The sequence below is a fragment of the Arvicola amphibius genome, chromosome 1, assembly GCF_903992535.2.
Source record: "Arvicola amphibius chromosome 1, mArvAmp1.2, whole genome shotgun sequence".
NCBI classification, from domain to species: domain Eukaryota; kingdom Metazoa; phylum Chordata; class Mammalia; order Rodentia; family Cricetidae; genus Arvicola; species Arvicola amphibius.
In genome coordinates this window covers 123,206,107-123,222,963 of record NC_052047.1, presented here as the reverse complement: position 1 = coordinate 123,222,963, position 16,857 = coordinate 123,206,107, and the positions used below count along the sequence as shown (strand labels likewise).

The 16,857-nt window shown below is 44.5% G+C and overlaps 3 protein-coding genes across 5 annotated transcripts in view; 1 reads left to right on the top strand and 2 right to left on the bottom strand.

Moving 5' to 3' along the window:
* Otoa (otoancorin) overlaps positions 1-2,275 on the bottom strand; it is a 91,312-nt gene extending 89,037 nt beyond the window's left edge. Inside the window, 2 exon segments of the mRNA XM_042054085.1 lie at positions 1,230-1,471; positions 1,975-2,275. Coding sequence (XP_041910019.1) covers positions 1,230-1,471; positions 1,975-2,275 — 543 coding nt within the window.
* Positions 2,276-2,720: 445 nt separating this feature from the next.
* The window catches only part of Mettl9 (methyltransferase like 9), a 40,513-nt gene continuing 26,376 nt past the window's right edge, over positions 2,721-16,857 (bottom strand). Inside the window, exon 5 of one of the 2 annotated variants that reach the window (XM_038322303.1) lies at positions 2,721-3,440. In XM_038322303.1, coding sequence (XP_038178231.1) covers positions 3,238-3,440 — 203 coding nt within the window. In that variant the 3' untranslated portion in view covers positions 2,721-3,237. Of the gene's footprint in view, positions 3,444-16,857 lie in introns of both variants that reach the window. The other variant, XM_038322295.1, reaches the window with a different exon arrangement.
* Igsf6 (immunoglobulin superfamily member 6) lies at positions 5,045-16,107 on the top strand. 2 transcript variants are annotated; one of them, XM_038322324.1, is made up of 6 exons: positions 5,045-5,151; positions 8,586-8,945; positions 10,986-11,095; positions 11,868-11,918; positions 12,228-12,305; positions 14,700-16,107. In XM_038322324.1, the coding sequence occupies exons 1-6, from the start codon at positions 5,064-5,066 to the stop codon at positions 14,754-14,756; spliced, it is 744 nt and encodes a 247-aa protein (XP_038178252.1). In that variant the 5' UTR covers positions 5,045-5,063; the 3' UTR covers positions 14,757-16,107. The 2 variants fall into 2 exon arrangements, with proteins under 2 accessions (XP_038178252.1, XP_038178245.1); XM_038322317.1 differs by lacking the exon at positions 14,700-16,107 and having other exon boundaries at positions 12,228-12,582.

Here is a 16,857-nt window from a genome sequence, read left to right as displayed (position 1 = left end):
AGCACATGTACACACGCCAGCAAAACACTTATACACACAAATCTTTGAAGGGGGGGGGGGTAAACAGCTGCTGGAGTGGGGCATCCTGAATGGGAACGGAGGACAGGAAAAGACTATTAGGAAAAGAAGCGAATCTTGACAGCCCAGAACCTGGGATGGGCCCCTCAGACAGGAGCACCAGGGCCACTAGATAGAATTCTCATTTTTACAAACCTAGAATTAGTCCCAAGTCAGTTCACTTTTAAAACCGTTCAAAATTAAAGACACCACTGAAGTTTTAGAATTTCTACCTCGAAGGTAGACAACACAATACACTGAACTGATGATAAAGCAGTGTGCACACTGAACTGATAAAGCAGTGTGCACACTGAACTGATAAAGCAGTGTGCACACTGAACTGATAAAGCAGTGTGCACACTGAACTGATGATAAAGCAGTGTGCACACTGAACTGATAAAGCAGTGTGCACACTGAACTGATAAAGCAGTGTGCACACTGAACTGATAAAGCAGTGTGCACACTGAACTGATAAAGCAGTGTGCACACTCAACTGATGATAAAGCAGTGTGCACACTGAACTGATAAAGCAGTGTGCACACAGCTGCCGTCTGTGAGTCTCACCGCCTCACCACCCACACCCCCTCATCACTTAGTTACAAGAGGCCTACAGAATCCGAGCGCTGTAATTTCAGGATGGAGTCTTCACATTTACATCATAAGTATTTCTTCAGGCGCATACAATGTCAATTTCTTCTGTGTGTATGTGTGTGCTGATTTCTGGTCGCTTCTTCAATTGCTCTCCACTTTATGTACTGAGGCAAGATTTCTCACTGAACCTGGAGCTTACCTGGGGAGCCACCTTGCTCCAGAGATGTCTGACTCCCACATGCTAGGATTCCAAGGTCTTCATGTACCTGGGGAATCTATATTCCAGCCCTCGTGCTTGCTCAACAAACATTTATTCAACTATCTGCCGATCCATTCTATCTTTGATACATAGGCTTTAAGTCTGTGAGCGTTCTGATTGTTTCGAGCCAATTATGAGCCCAAGTTTGTGATCTGTGGTGTCAATGCCCAAATTTTGTACAGTGTTAATGACTGGGAACACCTACGTTTCACTTACTTCCCAGCTCAGCTTGTTTCCTGTTGCAAGTTGGCTACAAACAAAACAAACAAAAAACTGACAGTTCAAACAGGATGGTGGGAAATACAGTACCGACTTTAATGACCTCATCCAAAAGGGAAATGACTAGGGGCCTTGTGTCCTCCCCTCCCTTCTCTGTAAACAGTGCTCTCAACACTCGGGGGTTTGGAATGCAGGTGCAGAGCACCAGAAATCCCAGGTGCAAGCTGTGTTTCCTTTCTCCATTCACCTTTAGGGTCAACTGGCAAGCCTGCCTACCTACAGATGGAGCTCTTGGTTTCTCAGACATGACCTTAACTGGGTTTGAAGCACTTAATGCCAGGAATGCTGCACACAAGGCCACATTATTATACTTGGGAAGAAAAGCACTGCCCGTCAGTGAGCAACAGTACCATCTAGTGGCCAGTGGTGACATGCGCCGAGGCTTCCCAGCCCAGACAGCAAACATAAACACCTGGTTTCCAAGCCAAAACCCAGCATTTCTAATAAACTGATCTTTGGAGAACCTCAGATTTTCTTGAAAAATTGTCTTGAACGCATAAACACACGTACTTCCTCTGCTTCTCTGTGATATTTTTCAACAGACCTCAACTTCAACAACAGAAGCTGCTTGGGGGCCGCTTGCCTCTGAATGCCCTTCCCTGGCTTGGCAGGATTAAAACAGCAGCCCCTCAAGTGATGCCAGTTAGCTAAAAAAGCAAGTTTCCACCACAGAACTAGTATGTTAGGGTTGCTCCGTTCCTCTGTTCACAATCTAGGGTGCTACCTGTACCTCATTTACCTTGTGTCCTGAAAAACTGAATAATAAACACAGCACCTACACCACCGACCGCTTGCATGACCCCTCTGAGAATACAGTAACAGCGGGGTGGCTGCTGGGGTGTGGCCCTTTTGCCCAGGTGTTGTCGTTAAATGTGATTGAGTTTCTCTGTGTAAATCTGAATAGTTAATGAGCACATGGATAAGTGTGACTTCCCTCATTCGCGCTGTCTTTGCTGTGACCACTGGAACTTTAGGCTCTGGGGTAAGCAGTCTGCTCTTCGGAATATCCACAATGGTTATTGATCTTGCTAAAGAGGTCTCCCTAGCACCGTGTTTGAGTTTATTGGAGGCACTCCCAGATTCTAGCATGTGTCTGCTATGGTCATCAGCAAACATACATATTCTTGACAAATACTGAGCTCAGTTAAGGACTTGGGGATAAGTCATGTTCTGGAAAGGAGGCCTGAGGAAGAGGAAGAAGCTGAATTTTAGGCTGCATCCAGTCAGTCAACGCAATGGAATGCTTCAACCCTGAGGACACAGGTAGACCAGGAGAACAGAGCTGTGGGAGAGGCTGGTCAGAGCTGCGGATGGTGCTTCCTAAAGCACTCTATCTAAATGAAGCTGGTCATTCTAAGGATGTCAAGACCGCCAGAGGTTCTCTGCAAGCTTCATGCTCCACCATGCCTAAGCTGAAGCCTGCCTTCCCTGTTCGGCCTGCATGTTTCAAATCAGGCTTCAACTGAGCATCCTGAACCCAAAGCTGTATTAGGCTACAAGAAGAGTTTCAAAGTAACTTAAATGTGGGGCAGAGTCATCTCCAAAAACGTTTATTAGCATGATTAAAAACATTTTTTTGAATAGCAACATAAGGAGTTTCTAAACATGAAAGAGTTATCAGTGGCTCTACCTTATAACCAATATTTGGAATTGAATGGACAGCTTTATTGCCAGTCTTCATTTATTAAAAACAATCCATTTATTGGTTCCATGACGTCATGACTATTGCTTTGTCTGGGAATGAGTCCCTACAGCAATTAAGTATAAAAAATATCTTCCATCATAATTGGAGAGTGACTTGCATTTGAAGCGTGACTCTGAGTAAAGACTTGATTAAAAATACACAAAGAGTTGGGTTTTTGTTTTTAAAAACACTCCTTTACACACTACAAAGAAAGAATTAGTATTTTGGCTTTTAAAATTCCTACATGATACTGAGAATGGCAGCCTCCAGAGGTAGTCCCCTCACATCACTGGGCACAGCCCCTCTTCTGGGGGGGGAGGGGGGGCAGAGTCCAGGGGTGGACTCTGAAGGCTCGGCCTGCACATGTTTATACTGGTCTGAGAACAAAGACAGCGTCGTCCAGAACATAGTAGTCATTGTACATGTCGCCTTCACACAGGTATGGCAGTCTGGTGAAAGCTTCGATGACAAAGCCAGCTTTCCTGAAGACTTCAGGCAGGCTGTTCACTTGTTCTTCCCAATTCTGTCCCTTGATTTCCAAAATTTCTGATGGTTTCTCCCACTTGCCACCTACTAGAACAAATAAAAACATAAAGTTAAATCCTTGAACAAATGGTTCACTAAGAGGGAAGGGAAGGGAGCGCTAGTATTCTGGGTGCTAAACACCCTTGGTGAACACAGTCTGGAAGAAGCGACAGAATTTGCCCACAGTGATGCTCTCAAGCTGTCTGCATCCAGATCCTACACTGATGGAGCTTCTCTTGTGGCTCAGAAAACTAGCCAGTAAATACTCAAATATGGGGTCAGAGATTAACTGCTAGTATTTGAAAGGAAGTTTTGGTCAGTACAAGGAACCACATATACAGAACACTTACTCAACTTCCAGTCTAGAAAGTTACCTGCATGAAAATTAAAATAGGCTCATGAGGAATTTAATTTACAGACACGCACAGACTTTTCAAGAGATGCTGACCCATTCCATAAGTCATCTGTCAAACACTTCCAAACCTATAAACGTTAGGAGCCTAACGTTTCCTGGGGTAAGGAAAGCAGGCAAGGTTACACTCTCCTTCAGCCACACCCTGACTATACAAGGACAAAACCAAGAGTATGTTTGAATGTGGGGCGCTTTTAGGGGCTATGGTGATACGCCACTGAATTCAGAGTGAGGCTTCTGATGCTAAATAGATCTACCACCAGCAGGTGACTAGAGCACACCGGATCCTGGGGAAAGACTGTATGTACCTTCAGTGGCCAGCCCGTCTGGGGAATTAATCCTTCGTTGGGTGGGGGTGAGGGAGCTGCTTTTCTGGCCTTCCTTGCAGCAGGGAACTGCTGCAGCACCTTGGTCTGTTGCCAAGAGTGGAATGACCCAAAAGAACAGGAGGCTTTTTGCTAAGTGCAGGCATAGACACCAAGTGGCTAGGGCAGTAGACCGGTACGTGGTGGGTGCATTATGACGAGTGTGCAGCACTGAGTGCCCGGAGGGAGCAGCCCAGCACAGCATCACACCAGTGTACAGTTGACTCAAGCACCTCCTGACTCTGAGCTCACATGGCTCTCCAGGCGCCACCTCAAACCTTCTTAACAGGTCTCCTTTTGCTGAATCAGCCTGAGTCAGTTCCTGCTACTTATGGAGAACCACCTGATTGACAGGCTGAGTGTGTGTGTTGACAGTGGGGGCTGTGTGTGACTCATACCCAGAACACAGACCAGGGGCACACTCAATTTGCTTGTCACCACTAAGGAGTCCAGATTAAAGCCAGGTGGACATGCTTAACAGCAGCCACACACTTCTTCACCATACTAGGATGTGCTGACCACTGGGTTTTCTCCCAAGCCTACAGGAAACATGGCCTGCGGCTGTCGGGTTTAGCAATTTCTGCCCTGAGAGGCTCTCCACACATGACCACAGCAGCAACAAGTGCACTCATGAGAACCACATGACTGCCTGGGACACGGCTAGGTATAAGGCGAACCTCCACACACAACGTTAAATGCCTATGACAATTTCTAAAATACACATGTTTAGAAAAACACTCCCAACCAAAATCTCAACTTTAAATGGTGAAACTTGTTAGAAACCATGTTTACACAATTTCTAAAAGTTCCTGCTTGTGCTTCCTTAATAAGAGTTCCTCTTTACTTCTTCCTTTCTGAAAAAGGAGGAAAAGGAAGCATCCTCTTGAGTACATGCCCAGAACATGCAGAGTGATGGGCCCTGTAAGTACAAGCAAGATCGGCCTCCCGCTGGAAATCAGCCTGATCCTACTTCATGTCGGTAAGGAGGGTTCTTTCTCTTCTCCATTTCATTTAAATGAATTGTTGCTTCCTGACTAATAAATGTATACTTACGCTCTTGCCAGATAATTTAAAATGTGTAGCACTACAGTAAGGTGGTGGGGTTTCTTCTTCCCCACAGCTGAAGGAAGGTTTCCTGCTAGTCTTGACAGGATCTGCTCAGCACCACATGTGCTAACGAGTCAATTCCCACACGGGCAAGCTTGCTCTGGACTAGTGCACACTGCACAAGAATTGCCTAGTATCCCATAGGACAGTGTTTCTAAAGGCCGAAAAGAATTTTAAAGCTACTGTACCCTGTTCTAGAGAAAAGTCACCCTATAATATAACTAATCTCCAAATTCTGCCTGTACCTGTTCTAACTCTATAAAAGTTATTTCTTTCATCATAGTTATAAATAATCTCAGATTTACCCATAAAATTTAGACTGCAAGGAAAGAAATGGAGCAGAAGTTCTTGAAATTAGTATGTTTTCCTCATCTGTAAAGAAATATAGGGTAGGTCTACCATCTAGCAGTGAGCCACTTGCCCAGCATACGCAAGGCTCTGGGTTCACACACAAGAGAAGGAAAGCAGGCTGCAGGGAGGGGAAGAGAACGAATACTAGAATGTTAACTAGTTTTTCTGGTTAAGGAACCACGGTGATCTCTTACACGGCTCTACTGTCTGCAATGAGTTATACACTACTTTTACACATTTTAGCTGGTTAAAGAAAAGCCTTACCTCTCCAGCTGTACTATGAAACGTTTGCAGATACAGTAACAAAGGGTACAAGGGAGAGACAGTAGGGAGAGATGAAACAAGACTTAGGGAAAGCCAGGCAACGGTGGGTCTGCTGTGCTAGGTACCTACCTTTGCATCCTTGACATTCTCCACAATAATAAAATGTTGGGATGGGTGGTGGTGGCACATGCGTTTAGTCCCAGCACTCAGGAGACAGAAGCAGAGGCAGAGGCAAAGGCAGGTGGTCTCCGAGTCTGAGTGAAGCTAGTCTGGTCTAAAGCGCGAGATCCAGAACAGCCAGAGCTATATAGTCTTGTCTTGAAAAGTCTATGTCTTGAAAAGCCATAATAACAATAATTTATTAATAATAATAAATGTTGGTGCTAGAGAGATAACTCAGTAAAGTGCTGGTTGTACCTCCATGTGGTTTCTAGAACCCATGCAGCCTGGTGGCGCACACAGCATCAGTGATGGGAAGGCAGAGCTGGGCAGATTCCCCAGGGCTCACTAGCCAGCCCAGTCTACTCAACCACCGAGTCCATCGAGAAAAACAAAAGTAGACAGCTCCCAAAAACACAACTGAGGTTATCCTCCGGCCTCCATATGCACCTCGGCATTCACGCATGCACGCCCACCAACACAAGTGCACACACTTGAACATACGCACAAAGTAAGTTTACAGTATTCCTTAGTTTTCAAAAAGTAGTAAGGTGATTTTATTTCCTCCCAAGATAAGCTTTCAACATTTTCAGTGGAAACTGATTTAAAAAACAAAGTAAAACTATAGAACCTAAGAATTCCTAAAAGAAAAACTTCACAGGAGAGGGCTTTGGTGAGACACTATCCAGAATTCTTGTTTTGGCTAACATTGCTCAACTGGAGGGGGAGGAACAGCACTGCCCCCTCCGTTGGCCTGTCTCGTGATTTCTTCCACCCTGAGGCTGAGATAGGAAACTCCTAAGTTGTAAGTACTTTTTACTGCGTTAGAGGTTGGCTCTACTTTCAAACTCTCTACCCGAAAGTCATCTGAGACTCGGGCTCTGTCTGCAGTGCTGGAACCTGACAGGACTGATCCATTTCAAATCTGCATGTAGAGGACTTCTAAGATGACTGTCCCTGGGCTGAGGGAGGGGCTCAGTCAACAGGCGCAGATGAGCCCACTGCCCTGGGCACACAAGAAGCCAGGAGGTACTCCCAGCTGGCAGCTCCTCTCAGCAAGTCTCACAGAGCCTCAGCTTCCATCAGCGTACACACAGCTCAGAGTGAAGCGTGAGCACAGCCTCTCACAAACGCTGGACTAACTTCCCTGCCTCCCGCTGCTCTGGGTGGGAACCTGCAGGACAAAATGTGAGAAAGAGCCCCAGCCCCTAAATCAGCAGCTCTCAACCTGGGGGTTGAACACCTTTGGGGGTCAAATATCAGCTATTTACATTATGATTCAAAACAGCAGCAAAATTATAGTTATAAAGTAGCAATGAAATAATTCTATGATTAGAGGCCACCACAACAGGAGGAACTGCATTAAAGGGTCCCAGCATATAGGAAGGTTGAGAACCACTGCTAAATGAATATAAGCACCGGAGGACTTGGACTGACCCCCGCCCCATTCTTAGGAGTAAAGTAGGATAAGTAAGACCATTTGGCCCATTATTTTTTCTGAGACCATTTGGCACGTAGAACTAGGCAGAAGTTGAACTGAAAACTCATATAAATTCCCATCTGCCTGCACTATTCTTCATGTGACACAGTCAAGATAGGAACCCAAACTCCAAGCAGCTCCACACAGTGGAGAGTAGTAATGGCACGGGGCAGCAACAGAAATGGCTGCCTTCTATTACATACATCACTTAAACCATATGAACTGCACAAGGGAGCAGCATCCCTACCATCACAGGAGACCCAGGCGGCACTCAGAGCCACAAGTGCAGAGATGGGTTCCAACGCCCGTCCGTGTTCTCCAGGTCCCTCCCTGACCTCTGCTCTACAGTAGTCAGACCAGCATTTTCTCATAGGCACATCTTTTCCCATTATCCTAATTCCCAAATGGACACCAGATTCATCCCTAGGCAATCCAGCCCCCAACAGGCAGAAAACCTGGTGGTGCTCATGTGCTCAATCAAACCCCAAATCAAGGGGTGTGTAGGAGGAAACAGGCTCTTCAAGATTATATGGATGGTCTGAGATCAAGGAAATGCTTGTAGGCATTAAGAATGTCTTTCTGGGGGCTGGAGAGATAGCTCAGAGGTTAAGAGCACTGGCTGCTCTTCCAGAGCTCCTGAGTTCAATTCCCAGCACCCACATGGTGGCTCACAACCATCTGTATGAGATCTGGTGCCTTCTTCTGGTATACAGACATACATACAAGCAGAACACTGTATACATAATAAATAAATCTTAAAAAAAAAAAAAAAGAATGTCCTTCTGGCTTCAGACACACCACCTCCACTAGCCACACTGATCCCGTGAGCAGCTCTCTGAGGTTGTCCTCAGGTAGCCGGGTGACATGGCAACAACCACCAGGTAAAGACCAGCAGCAGTGAGTTAGCGCAGGTGAGTCTCACTGTTGTCTTTACGGTCTTGTTTGGAATGGGAGTAGGACAAGAACCAGAGACTGACTGGTCCCTCACTCAATAGGGCCAGAAGCAGCGACAGCGAAGAAGCTCCCCAACATTCACGTGCTTCCTCACACAGGTGTGGTGGGTGCCTGCACTGTCTCTGTGGTGCAGCCACGTTACCTAGAGGTGGACTCCACTTCTGAGACTGTCACCTTGGAGTGCACCTTTTCCACAACTGGATGCTCTTCAAAGCAACCAAGAAGCCTGTGGTTTCGCTGTGGCGCTCAACAGCCTGAGGCTCTGTGCTTGGATGGATGCAGGAATAAGGCAGACAAGTTCACAGTGGAAGAAACCCTGGACCAGAACCGAGTCTCCCTCACTGTCAATAGGGTGTCATCAAATGACAGCGCAATTTACATCTGTGGAATAGCATTTCCCCACGAGCCAGCACCGAGAGCTAAACAGACTGGAAGCGGGACTACACTGGCGGTGAGAGGTCAGTCCACAGGGCTGCGACACACTTGCTAATGCGTATGTGGTTGTCAGCTTCAAAACTATGTAAAGCCTTTTGATTTTTTTTTTGTTATTGTTCATTTCTCTTTTTTTTAATCAACTCTTTAAAAGAAATCAAGCGTTGCTACAGTGTTCTAGGCTGGTATTGACCTCTCGCCTCAGCTTCCCAAGAAGCTTGCGTTGCAGGCATGTGCTGCCAGTCTTATCTCAGACTGCTCACGGGACTGGCCTGGTGAATTACTGCTTGCTGTTTATATGTAGGTTTGATGTCCTCGTGTGAGGGAGCGATTCTCGGGGATCTTTTCAGGAGGCCACAGCCATCAGTTTTTCTTCTTTGATATTCAGGCAGAATGACAAAGGCCAAGGATCTACTGGTGGCTTCTCTCCAAATTAATGGTTAATACTCTTTATTTCTAAGTCCAATTTTTGGTCACTTCTGCTTCTCTTACAGGATGGTATTCTAACTGGTGCAATACTAAACCAGTTTCTGAGAAAGCTGGTAAGACACATAGGCCTCCCTGTGTTACACTAAGACATTGAACATGCAAGCATGTGTTACACCTAGCCACTGCACACACAGGCACACATCCCCGTGTTACACCTAGACACTGCACACACAGACCTCCCCGTGTTACACCTAGACACTGCACACACAGGCCTCCCCATGTTACACTTAGACACTGCACACAGACACACATCCCCATGTTACACCTAGATACTGTGCACACAGACCTCCCTGTGTTACACCTACACATTGCAAACACATAGTCACCCCCCCCCCCCCCGTGTTACACCTAGACACTGCAGCAGAGGGACAAAGAGTAGCTGCTCATCAGTGAGGTCTGGGGATGGAAAGAGAACTGAGAAGGGCCTCCATTGTCTCTGTGTCTGTGGATATCAAATGGAGTCAATCAGGAAGGTTCTAGAAACTATCAGCTTGTGTCAAGATATTATATTTCCAGATTTATAACATAATTTGTGCTTATGAAATAAAGGTTTAAAGATCTGAGCAAAATGTTATGACAATTTACAAAAAAAAAAGTGCATTGTACAAACTGAGTCAATGGGACAGGACCTATGGTATATTTAGCTGGAACCATAGGTTAGTGGGAAATAATTTTTTATCTAGTTGTATTTCATGTTCCATATACTCAGTACAGAAAGACACACAAGTTACTTAATCCCCTCTTTGAACACAGGACACTTCCTGCCCAAAAGGAAAATTCAGAATGTGAAAAAGCATCCAGTATTAGTCCATGGAGGGCTTCACTAGGGGACAACACATGCCACAACTGCCTTTAAAGCAAAGGGTGGCTCTTAGCTCCTCAGGACTCCACTTCCTCCAGTTTTTACCAGATAGCACTGGTCAGCTTCAAACAGCTGCACCAACAAATACCAAGAAAATATCTGCACTGCAGCAACAGGCTTGGTGACACCTGTTGATCACTTCTAACAAAAAGAAAACGTCAATGTCCATGTATTTCAGGAGTGTTTATAAAAAGTAATTCTTGGGCTGGTTGTAGTGCAGTGGTAGAAGGCCTAAGCATGTTGAGGCACTAGGTTCAATCAACAGTAGAAGAAAGGGGGGAAATATCAAAAACCAAAAAGGTAATTCTTAGCCCTACAACAGATGTTCAACTCAATTTATTTGTTTGGGACAAAGTCTCACTATGTAGCCCTGGCTGTCCTAGAACCTGCTATGTAGAGCAAGCTGGTTCCAAACTAAGAGTCCATCTGCTTCTGCCTTGCAAGTGCTGGCATTAAAAGTATGAGCCACCATGGCTGGCTCTTCAATTTAATTTTTAATGTTTTTATTGTATGAAGAAGCATATCTGTTGTAATGCATTTCAAGGCCACGACTTAGCCCATTCTTGAGCATCTTCTCCCCATGGAGCCCCAGGCAGACACTGCTGGGAGGGTGAGCACAGCAAGCTCAGGCTCCACCTCTAAATGATGTAAGTGACGCTTCCTATGCCTGCCAGCACATGCTTCAACAGTGCCTCTTTCTGTCTCCACCATGAAGAAGGACTTCTCAGCAGGGAGGTGCACAGTCTCCTGATAGTGATCATAGCGCTCTTCTCCGTCTACATCACCGGGGTGTGTGTCATCTTCACAGTCCTCTTCAGAGTAAGAGTAAGTCCAATGTTCTCACCTTGAATGCTACCACACAAGTTATTTTCATCTGTCCGCCTCAGAACCACTTGGCCCAGCAAACACCTGGTTCTCATCTTCAGGGGCCTCCACTTGGAAGGAGGCTGCAGTCCCTTGAGCCTTCATAACTGAGACTGCTAGGCAGAGCCCACAACTAGGGGATTCAGTAACTGTGATGGCTCTCTACTCCAAGGGCAAGGGGTGGAGAGGGAGAGGCTACTAATATCTAGGAAAACCAGAAGAACAATTTTTTTTTTGGTTTTTTGAGAACAATTTTTAAGAGCAGAAACAGTTAATAAAGATATTAGAAGTTGCCTTAAAATATTCCAGACCTAGGGGCTGGAGAGATGGCCCAGGGGTTAAGAACACTGGCTGCTCTTCCAGCAGCACATGGTAGCTCAGAACTGTCTGTAACTCCAGTTCCGTGGGATCCAACACCCTCATACAAACATACATGCAGGCAAAACACTAATGAACATAAAAATAAATTTTAAAAAAAATCAAGTCCTAAATGTACCAAAAAGGACTATCTTTGATCTGTACATATGTTAAATAGTGGGGGTATAAATATCTATTAGAATTCTTTCATATGCTGTAATAGATTCATTAAGTCATTAATTCATTTATTAATTAAACAAAAGCATCCAAAATGTTATGAAAATTATCTAGTGTGTCATTCAAACACTGAATTAGCTCAGTTCTCTTTCAGCATAAAATATCACAAAATGTTCACAGATTTTCTTATTCTTGACAGTCAAAATCTAACAGTTCAAGAAGCAGAGAAACCAAAGAAGACTCACAAAAGGTACTGCTAGTACTTGTATTCCAACACAGTAGCAGGCGGGAACCAGTTCAAATGTGAGCTGTGCTAGGAAACCCAGAGAATGCAGTAACTTCCACCCTAGAGGCTTCTGATCCCTATTAGGAATCTTCTGCAATCATCTGGGGAGGAGTTGCCATCCAATATAATAGATCTCAGCCATACATTCTACTGAATGCACTCAAAGCACAAGAGTTAATGTGTGGCTGCAGAGGGGTCCCCACTGCTGAGTCCCCTGCAATAAAGGTGGAGCTTATGCTCCTGAAGGATAAACCTTCCCTTTTGATTTTACAGAAGAGTGCTCGGCGCATCTTTCGGGAAATTGCTCAAGAATTATACCATAAGAGATATGTGGAAACATGCCAACAACCTGTAAGTATAAAACAGCAAAGGGCACAATGCAGATCTAAGGATATAAAGAAAGTACTGCCAACAAGCTGTCAAGAACCAAGTTTTCCTTTAGCAGACTCTTTCACAAAGTGTCTCTATCAGAGAACCTCTTTAGCCCAAAGTATCACAGAAGGCATTTGATACAGTGTTTAACAGCCAGAGGCCTCCATCTTAGTGATGTGGTTTTCTTTTTATTTTTTCCCCTCTTGAGTCAAGGTTTCTCTGTGTAGCAGTTCTAACTGTCCTGGAACTAGCTCTTGTAGACCAGACTGGCCTCAAACTCACAGAGAGTCTGTCTCTGGTCCCGATTAAAGTCGTGCGCCACCACTGCCCGGCTCATAATGTGGTTTTCAATACAGGCAAGGGGCTTTTATGGACTAAAAGCTATTTCGTGCTGCAGCCAGTAAGCAGTAGGCCCAAGTCAATGCTACAAATCTGTGCATATAAAATAATATATTTAAATCACTTGTTACCAGTAAGGAAAAAAATAAATTTGCTAATGATACGAAAGCAGCATCTTGCTAGCTCTAGGACTGGACATTGGGGACAGGATGGGCTAGGCAACTTCCTGACAGAATACCTCTCAAGCCACAGTCAGGATTCCGATGGAATGCAGTTTTATGGGTAGTAGGATACCTGGTTCCAAAACACAAGGCTCAAATGCTAAGCCTTCTATAACAATGCACACAGAGAACAAATAACTAGGAAAGAGGCAAACACAACAGGATGATGACTATGAAGTGTGATTTTTTTTCTTTTTTGGGCTTTTGGGAGGGTGGCAGGATAGGAAAGAGTCATCTGGTTTGTAAGGGGCTTTTCAAGGGCTTTTCATGGGCTGGGAATATAGCTCCATGGCAGAACATTTGCCCAATATTCATTAAGGCCCTGGGTTCCATCCCCAGCATCAGTTTTAAAAATAGAAATCTAAACTTTTTTTAACCAAAAGAGAATATCATCCACATATTCAATTCACCCTCCTGTGATATTAAAAAAAAAAAAAAAAAAACAAAGACAAAAACTGTCTGTTCACACTTTTTCCTGTTGCAGCTAAGGCTTATTTTATCTTATTTTTTAAAAAATGGTCTCCCTTGTAGTCCTAGCTGGCTGGGAACTTGCTATGTAGACCAGGTTGGCCTGAAACCCACAAAGACACACCTGCCTCTGTCTCCTGAGTGCTTTTTTACAAAAGCAAAAGTAAATAGTCTGAAGGAAGATTGGAACCAAGAACTGTAAAGTTCTGAGTCAAAGATTTGACAACAGCATCATGACAGATTTTATTTCAGTTCCTATATCGTACTTTAAAAGGAAGGAAGAATGAAGCCAGGTGAAGTAGCGCACATCTTTGATCCCAGCACCTGGGAGGCAGAGGCAGGCGGGTCTCTGAGAGTGAGAGGTCGACTTAGTCTCTGTAGCAACTGAAAGTTAGACAGGATTACACAGTGAGAAACTATCTTTTAAAAAAGAAAAACTGAGCCAGGCAGTGGTGGTGGCGCACGCCTTTAATCCCAGCAGAGCCAGGCGGATCTCTGTGAGTTCCAGGCCAGCCTGGTCTACAAGAGCTAGTTCCAGGACAGGCTCCAAAGCTACAGAGAAACCCTATCTCGAAAAACCAAAAATAAAAAAGGAAAACTGGTAACTAGACTTAGAAGAACCGGAATGGCCAGGCAAGATGGTACACACCTGTTATCCCAGCCCTCAGAGACTAAGGCAGAAGAACTATCAGCTTCATAGCAAGCCGCTGAGCCATGTTTCAGAACAAACCAAGATGAGCATGGTAATATATACTTGTGTTTTGCTGTTTTGGCCCCACAACACCACTTTTGTTGTTGTTTTGTTTTGTTTTATCCCCAAGACAGGGCTTCTTTATGTAACAGCTCTGGCTGACTAAGAACTCACTTTTTAGACCAGGCTGGCCTCGAACTCACAGAGATCTGCCTGCCTCTGCCTCCCGAGTGCTGGGATTAAAAGTGTGTGCCACCTCATCTGTCAGCAACATATACCTATAATCCCAGTATTTACTTGGTAAAAGCAGAGGATCTAAAGCTAAAGGTCATCCTGGACTACATACACAGTGAGTTCAAAGTCAGTCTAAGGATTACTTGTCTCAAAAGATCACACAACACTAAAGCAAAGGGTGGATTTTTTTCTCACACAAAAAGAAAATTCAAACTGAAAGTACATATGCACATACCCTCATGAGGACATGCATGTACATACACGCTGCGCGCATGCACACACACACACACACACACACACAAGATGATTTATAGTGTACACAAGACCAAAGCTGCATGGTGGCAAAGTAGCTCCTATGTAGCTGTAGGATGACGTCACTGGTAACATAATGATAAGCACAGCTCTCGTTTACTGTCGCAGGAGAGAGACGGCACTTATGAAAACAGAAGAGCACTCCCCACCTCTGGAAGACCATAGAGGTACTTACTCTCTACCGCAGCGTGAATGGATACAAATCAATCAAAGCACCCAAGAGAACTGGGGCACAGCTTAGGTGGCGGAGTGCTTGCCTAGCAGGCACAAAGCCCTGGGTCTGATCCCCAGCACCACGTAAACTCAGCAATGTGACACAAGGCCATAATCTCAACATTTTAAAGGTCGAATAAAGAGGATCAGAGGTTCAAGGACATACTTGAGTACTGGATGAATTTTAGGCCAGAGATAAATGTCACCCTGTCCCCAAACCACTGCCACCATCAAAAGAAAAAGAACAAGTGGAAAAGACGCCAGCCACACCAGAAGGCAGAGCGTAAGAAACTGACACAACAAAAGGAAAACCTCAAACAATTCCAACTGGAGGATCTTTTTCTACTTTTCCAGGAACAGTCTAAGAAGCCTCATTTTAAACACACACACACACACACACACACACAACTTCATCTTAACAGTCTTTTAAAATTGTTATGTATATCCTGTCAGTTCACCCAATGTAGCAGATATGTGACTGCCATTAACCTGGAGAAGGCTTAGAGTTAAACCACAGATCTGAATTCTGAGGGAATAAGTGTCTTCCTGAGCTGTGGGAATGAGAAACAATGAGAATCAAGTGAGAGGGGGCAAAAAGAGGGAGGAGAAGGTCAATTTTTGAGTAACAGAAATTCACTGTAAAAAGTATCTTGGAACAAAAACCATGTCTTCTGATATTGAAATGGCGTGATGGGCAGTGCACATTCTCCTGCTGAAGTATGCAGAAAAACCAACAAAAGCAATACCAAAAGAGAGACTAGAGGAAAAATACAAATAGGGAAACCCAAAGCAGATCAGAAAATGACTCAGAACAAATGCATACTACTGACTCTAGATGTCAGTATGGTAACAAAGACTTCAGACCCAGGGAGTGCCAGGACCACTAGATGTTTAGATGGAGGGCCTGGTACAGCAAGGTCCTTGCTCTCTCACTAAGAGGTATGCCATGGATTGTTCTTTGAATATAAAGTACTAACAAGCTCACATTGCTCACTAAACTTAATCACAGTGTATTCTATCAGTAGTTTCTTTTAAACAGGTACTAAATGCCACACCCTCTTCTTAAAACACAGATACAGTCAGTCCTCACACACTTCAAAGTTTCTTTGGAAGAGTCTGACCCTGGTGGCTCAAATCAGTGCTATCTTGATAACATGTGTCCCAAAAACAGGAAAGAGCAGGTGACCTCACTTTACTTGTGCACACACGCACACACACGAGTACATGTATTGTGTGTAGTATATACATATGTATATGTGTGTTAGCAACTGCAAAAGGAATAAAACAGTGGCATATACAGCAACACTTTTGTTGGCTGCTTAGTTGTCTGAGATTTTCATTTTTTCATTTATATGTGTGCATGTGTCTGCAAGTGTCCACGGAGGCCAAGCGAGGGTATCAGATTCTCTGCAACTGGAATGAGAGGTAGTTGTGATCTGTCCAATGTGGGTGATGGGAACAGTACTCTTTTTTCTTGTGTGTGTTTGTTTGTTTGTTTGTTTGTTTGTTTTTTATTTCTCAAGACAGGGTTCCTCTGTAGCTTTGGAGCCTGTCCTGGAACTAGCTCTTGTAGACCAGGTTGGCCTCAAACTCACAGAGATCCACCTGCCTCTGCCTCCCGAGTGCTGGGATTAAAGGGGGACAGCACTCTTAACCACTGAGCTATTCTCCTCCCTTCCTTTCTGACACATGACTCCACATAGCCTATGAACTCATCATCTTTCTGTTACCATACTCCAAAATGAACGTCCTATAGACTCCAAGAGGCAAACCCCCTCACTCTGAAACTACCAGTTTAAGCAAAATAAACAAACTTCTAGACCAAAATACAGAAAGGGGCAAATATTAACTCAATTAAGAGTAGAGTACTGGATGCAAGTATCATTCATTTCTGCCAGTGACTGTGCTCTTGTATTGTTTCCAGGAGACAAATTCCTGTATTAGGACTGACGTCTAATATGCCTTTCCTGAAGAATGAATGCAACTGCCTCCAAGTTGAACTTTAAACTGAAACTGGAAAGGTATTTTCAGAGGAAGTATATTACACATCTAT

Bases quoted from the DNA above. Each gene is read 5' to 3' on its own strand.
- Igsf6 (XM_038322317.1), top strand. From the start codon at position 5,064: ATGCCCAGAACATGCAGAGTGATGGGCCCTGTAAGTACAAGCAAGATC. The intron at 11,096-11,867 runs GTAAGTCCAATG...TATTCTTGACAG, and splicing joins CAGTCCTCTTCAGAGTAAGA to TCAAAATCTAACAGTTCAAG. The intron at 11,919-12,227 runs GTACTGCTAGTA...TTGATTTTACAG, and splicing joins CCAAAGAAGACTCACAAAAG to AAGAGTGCTCGGCGCATCTT.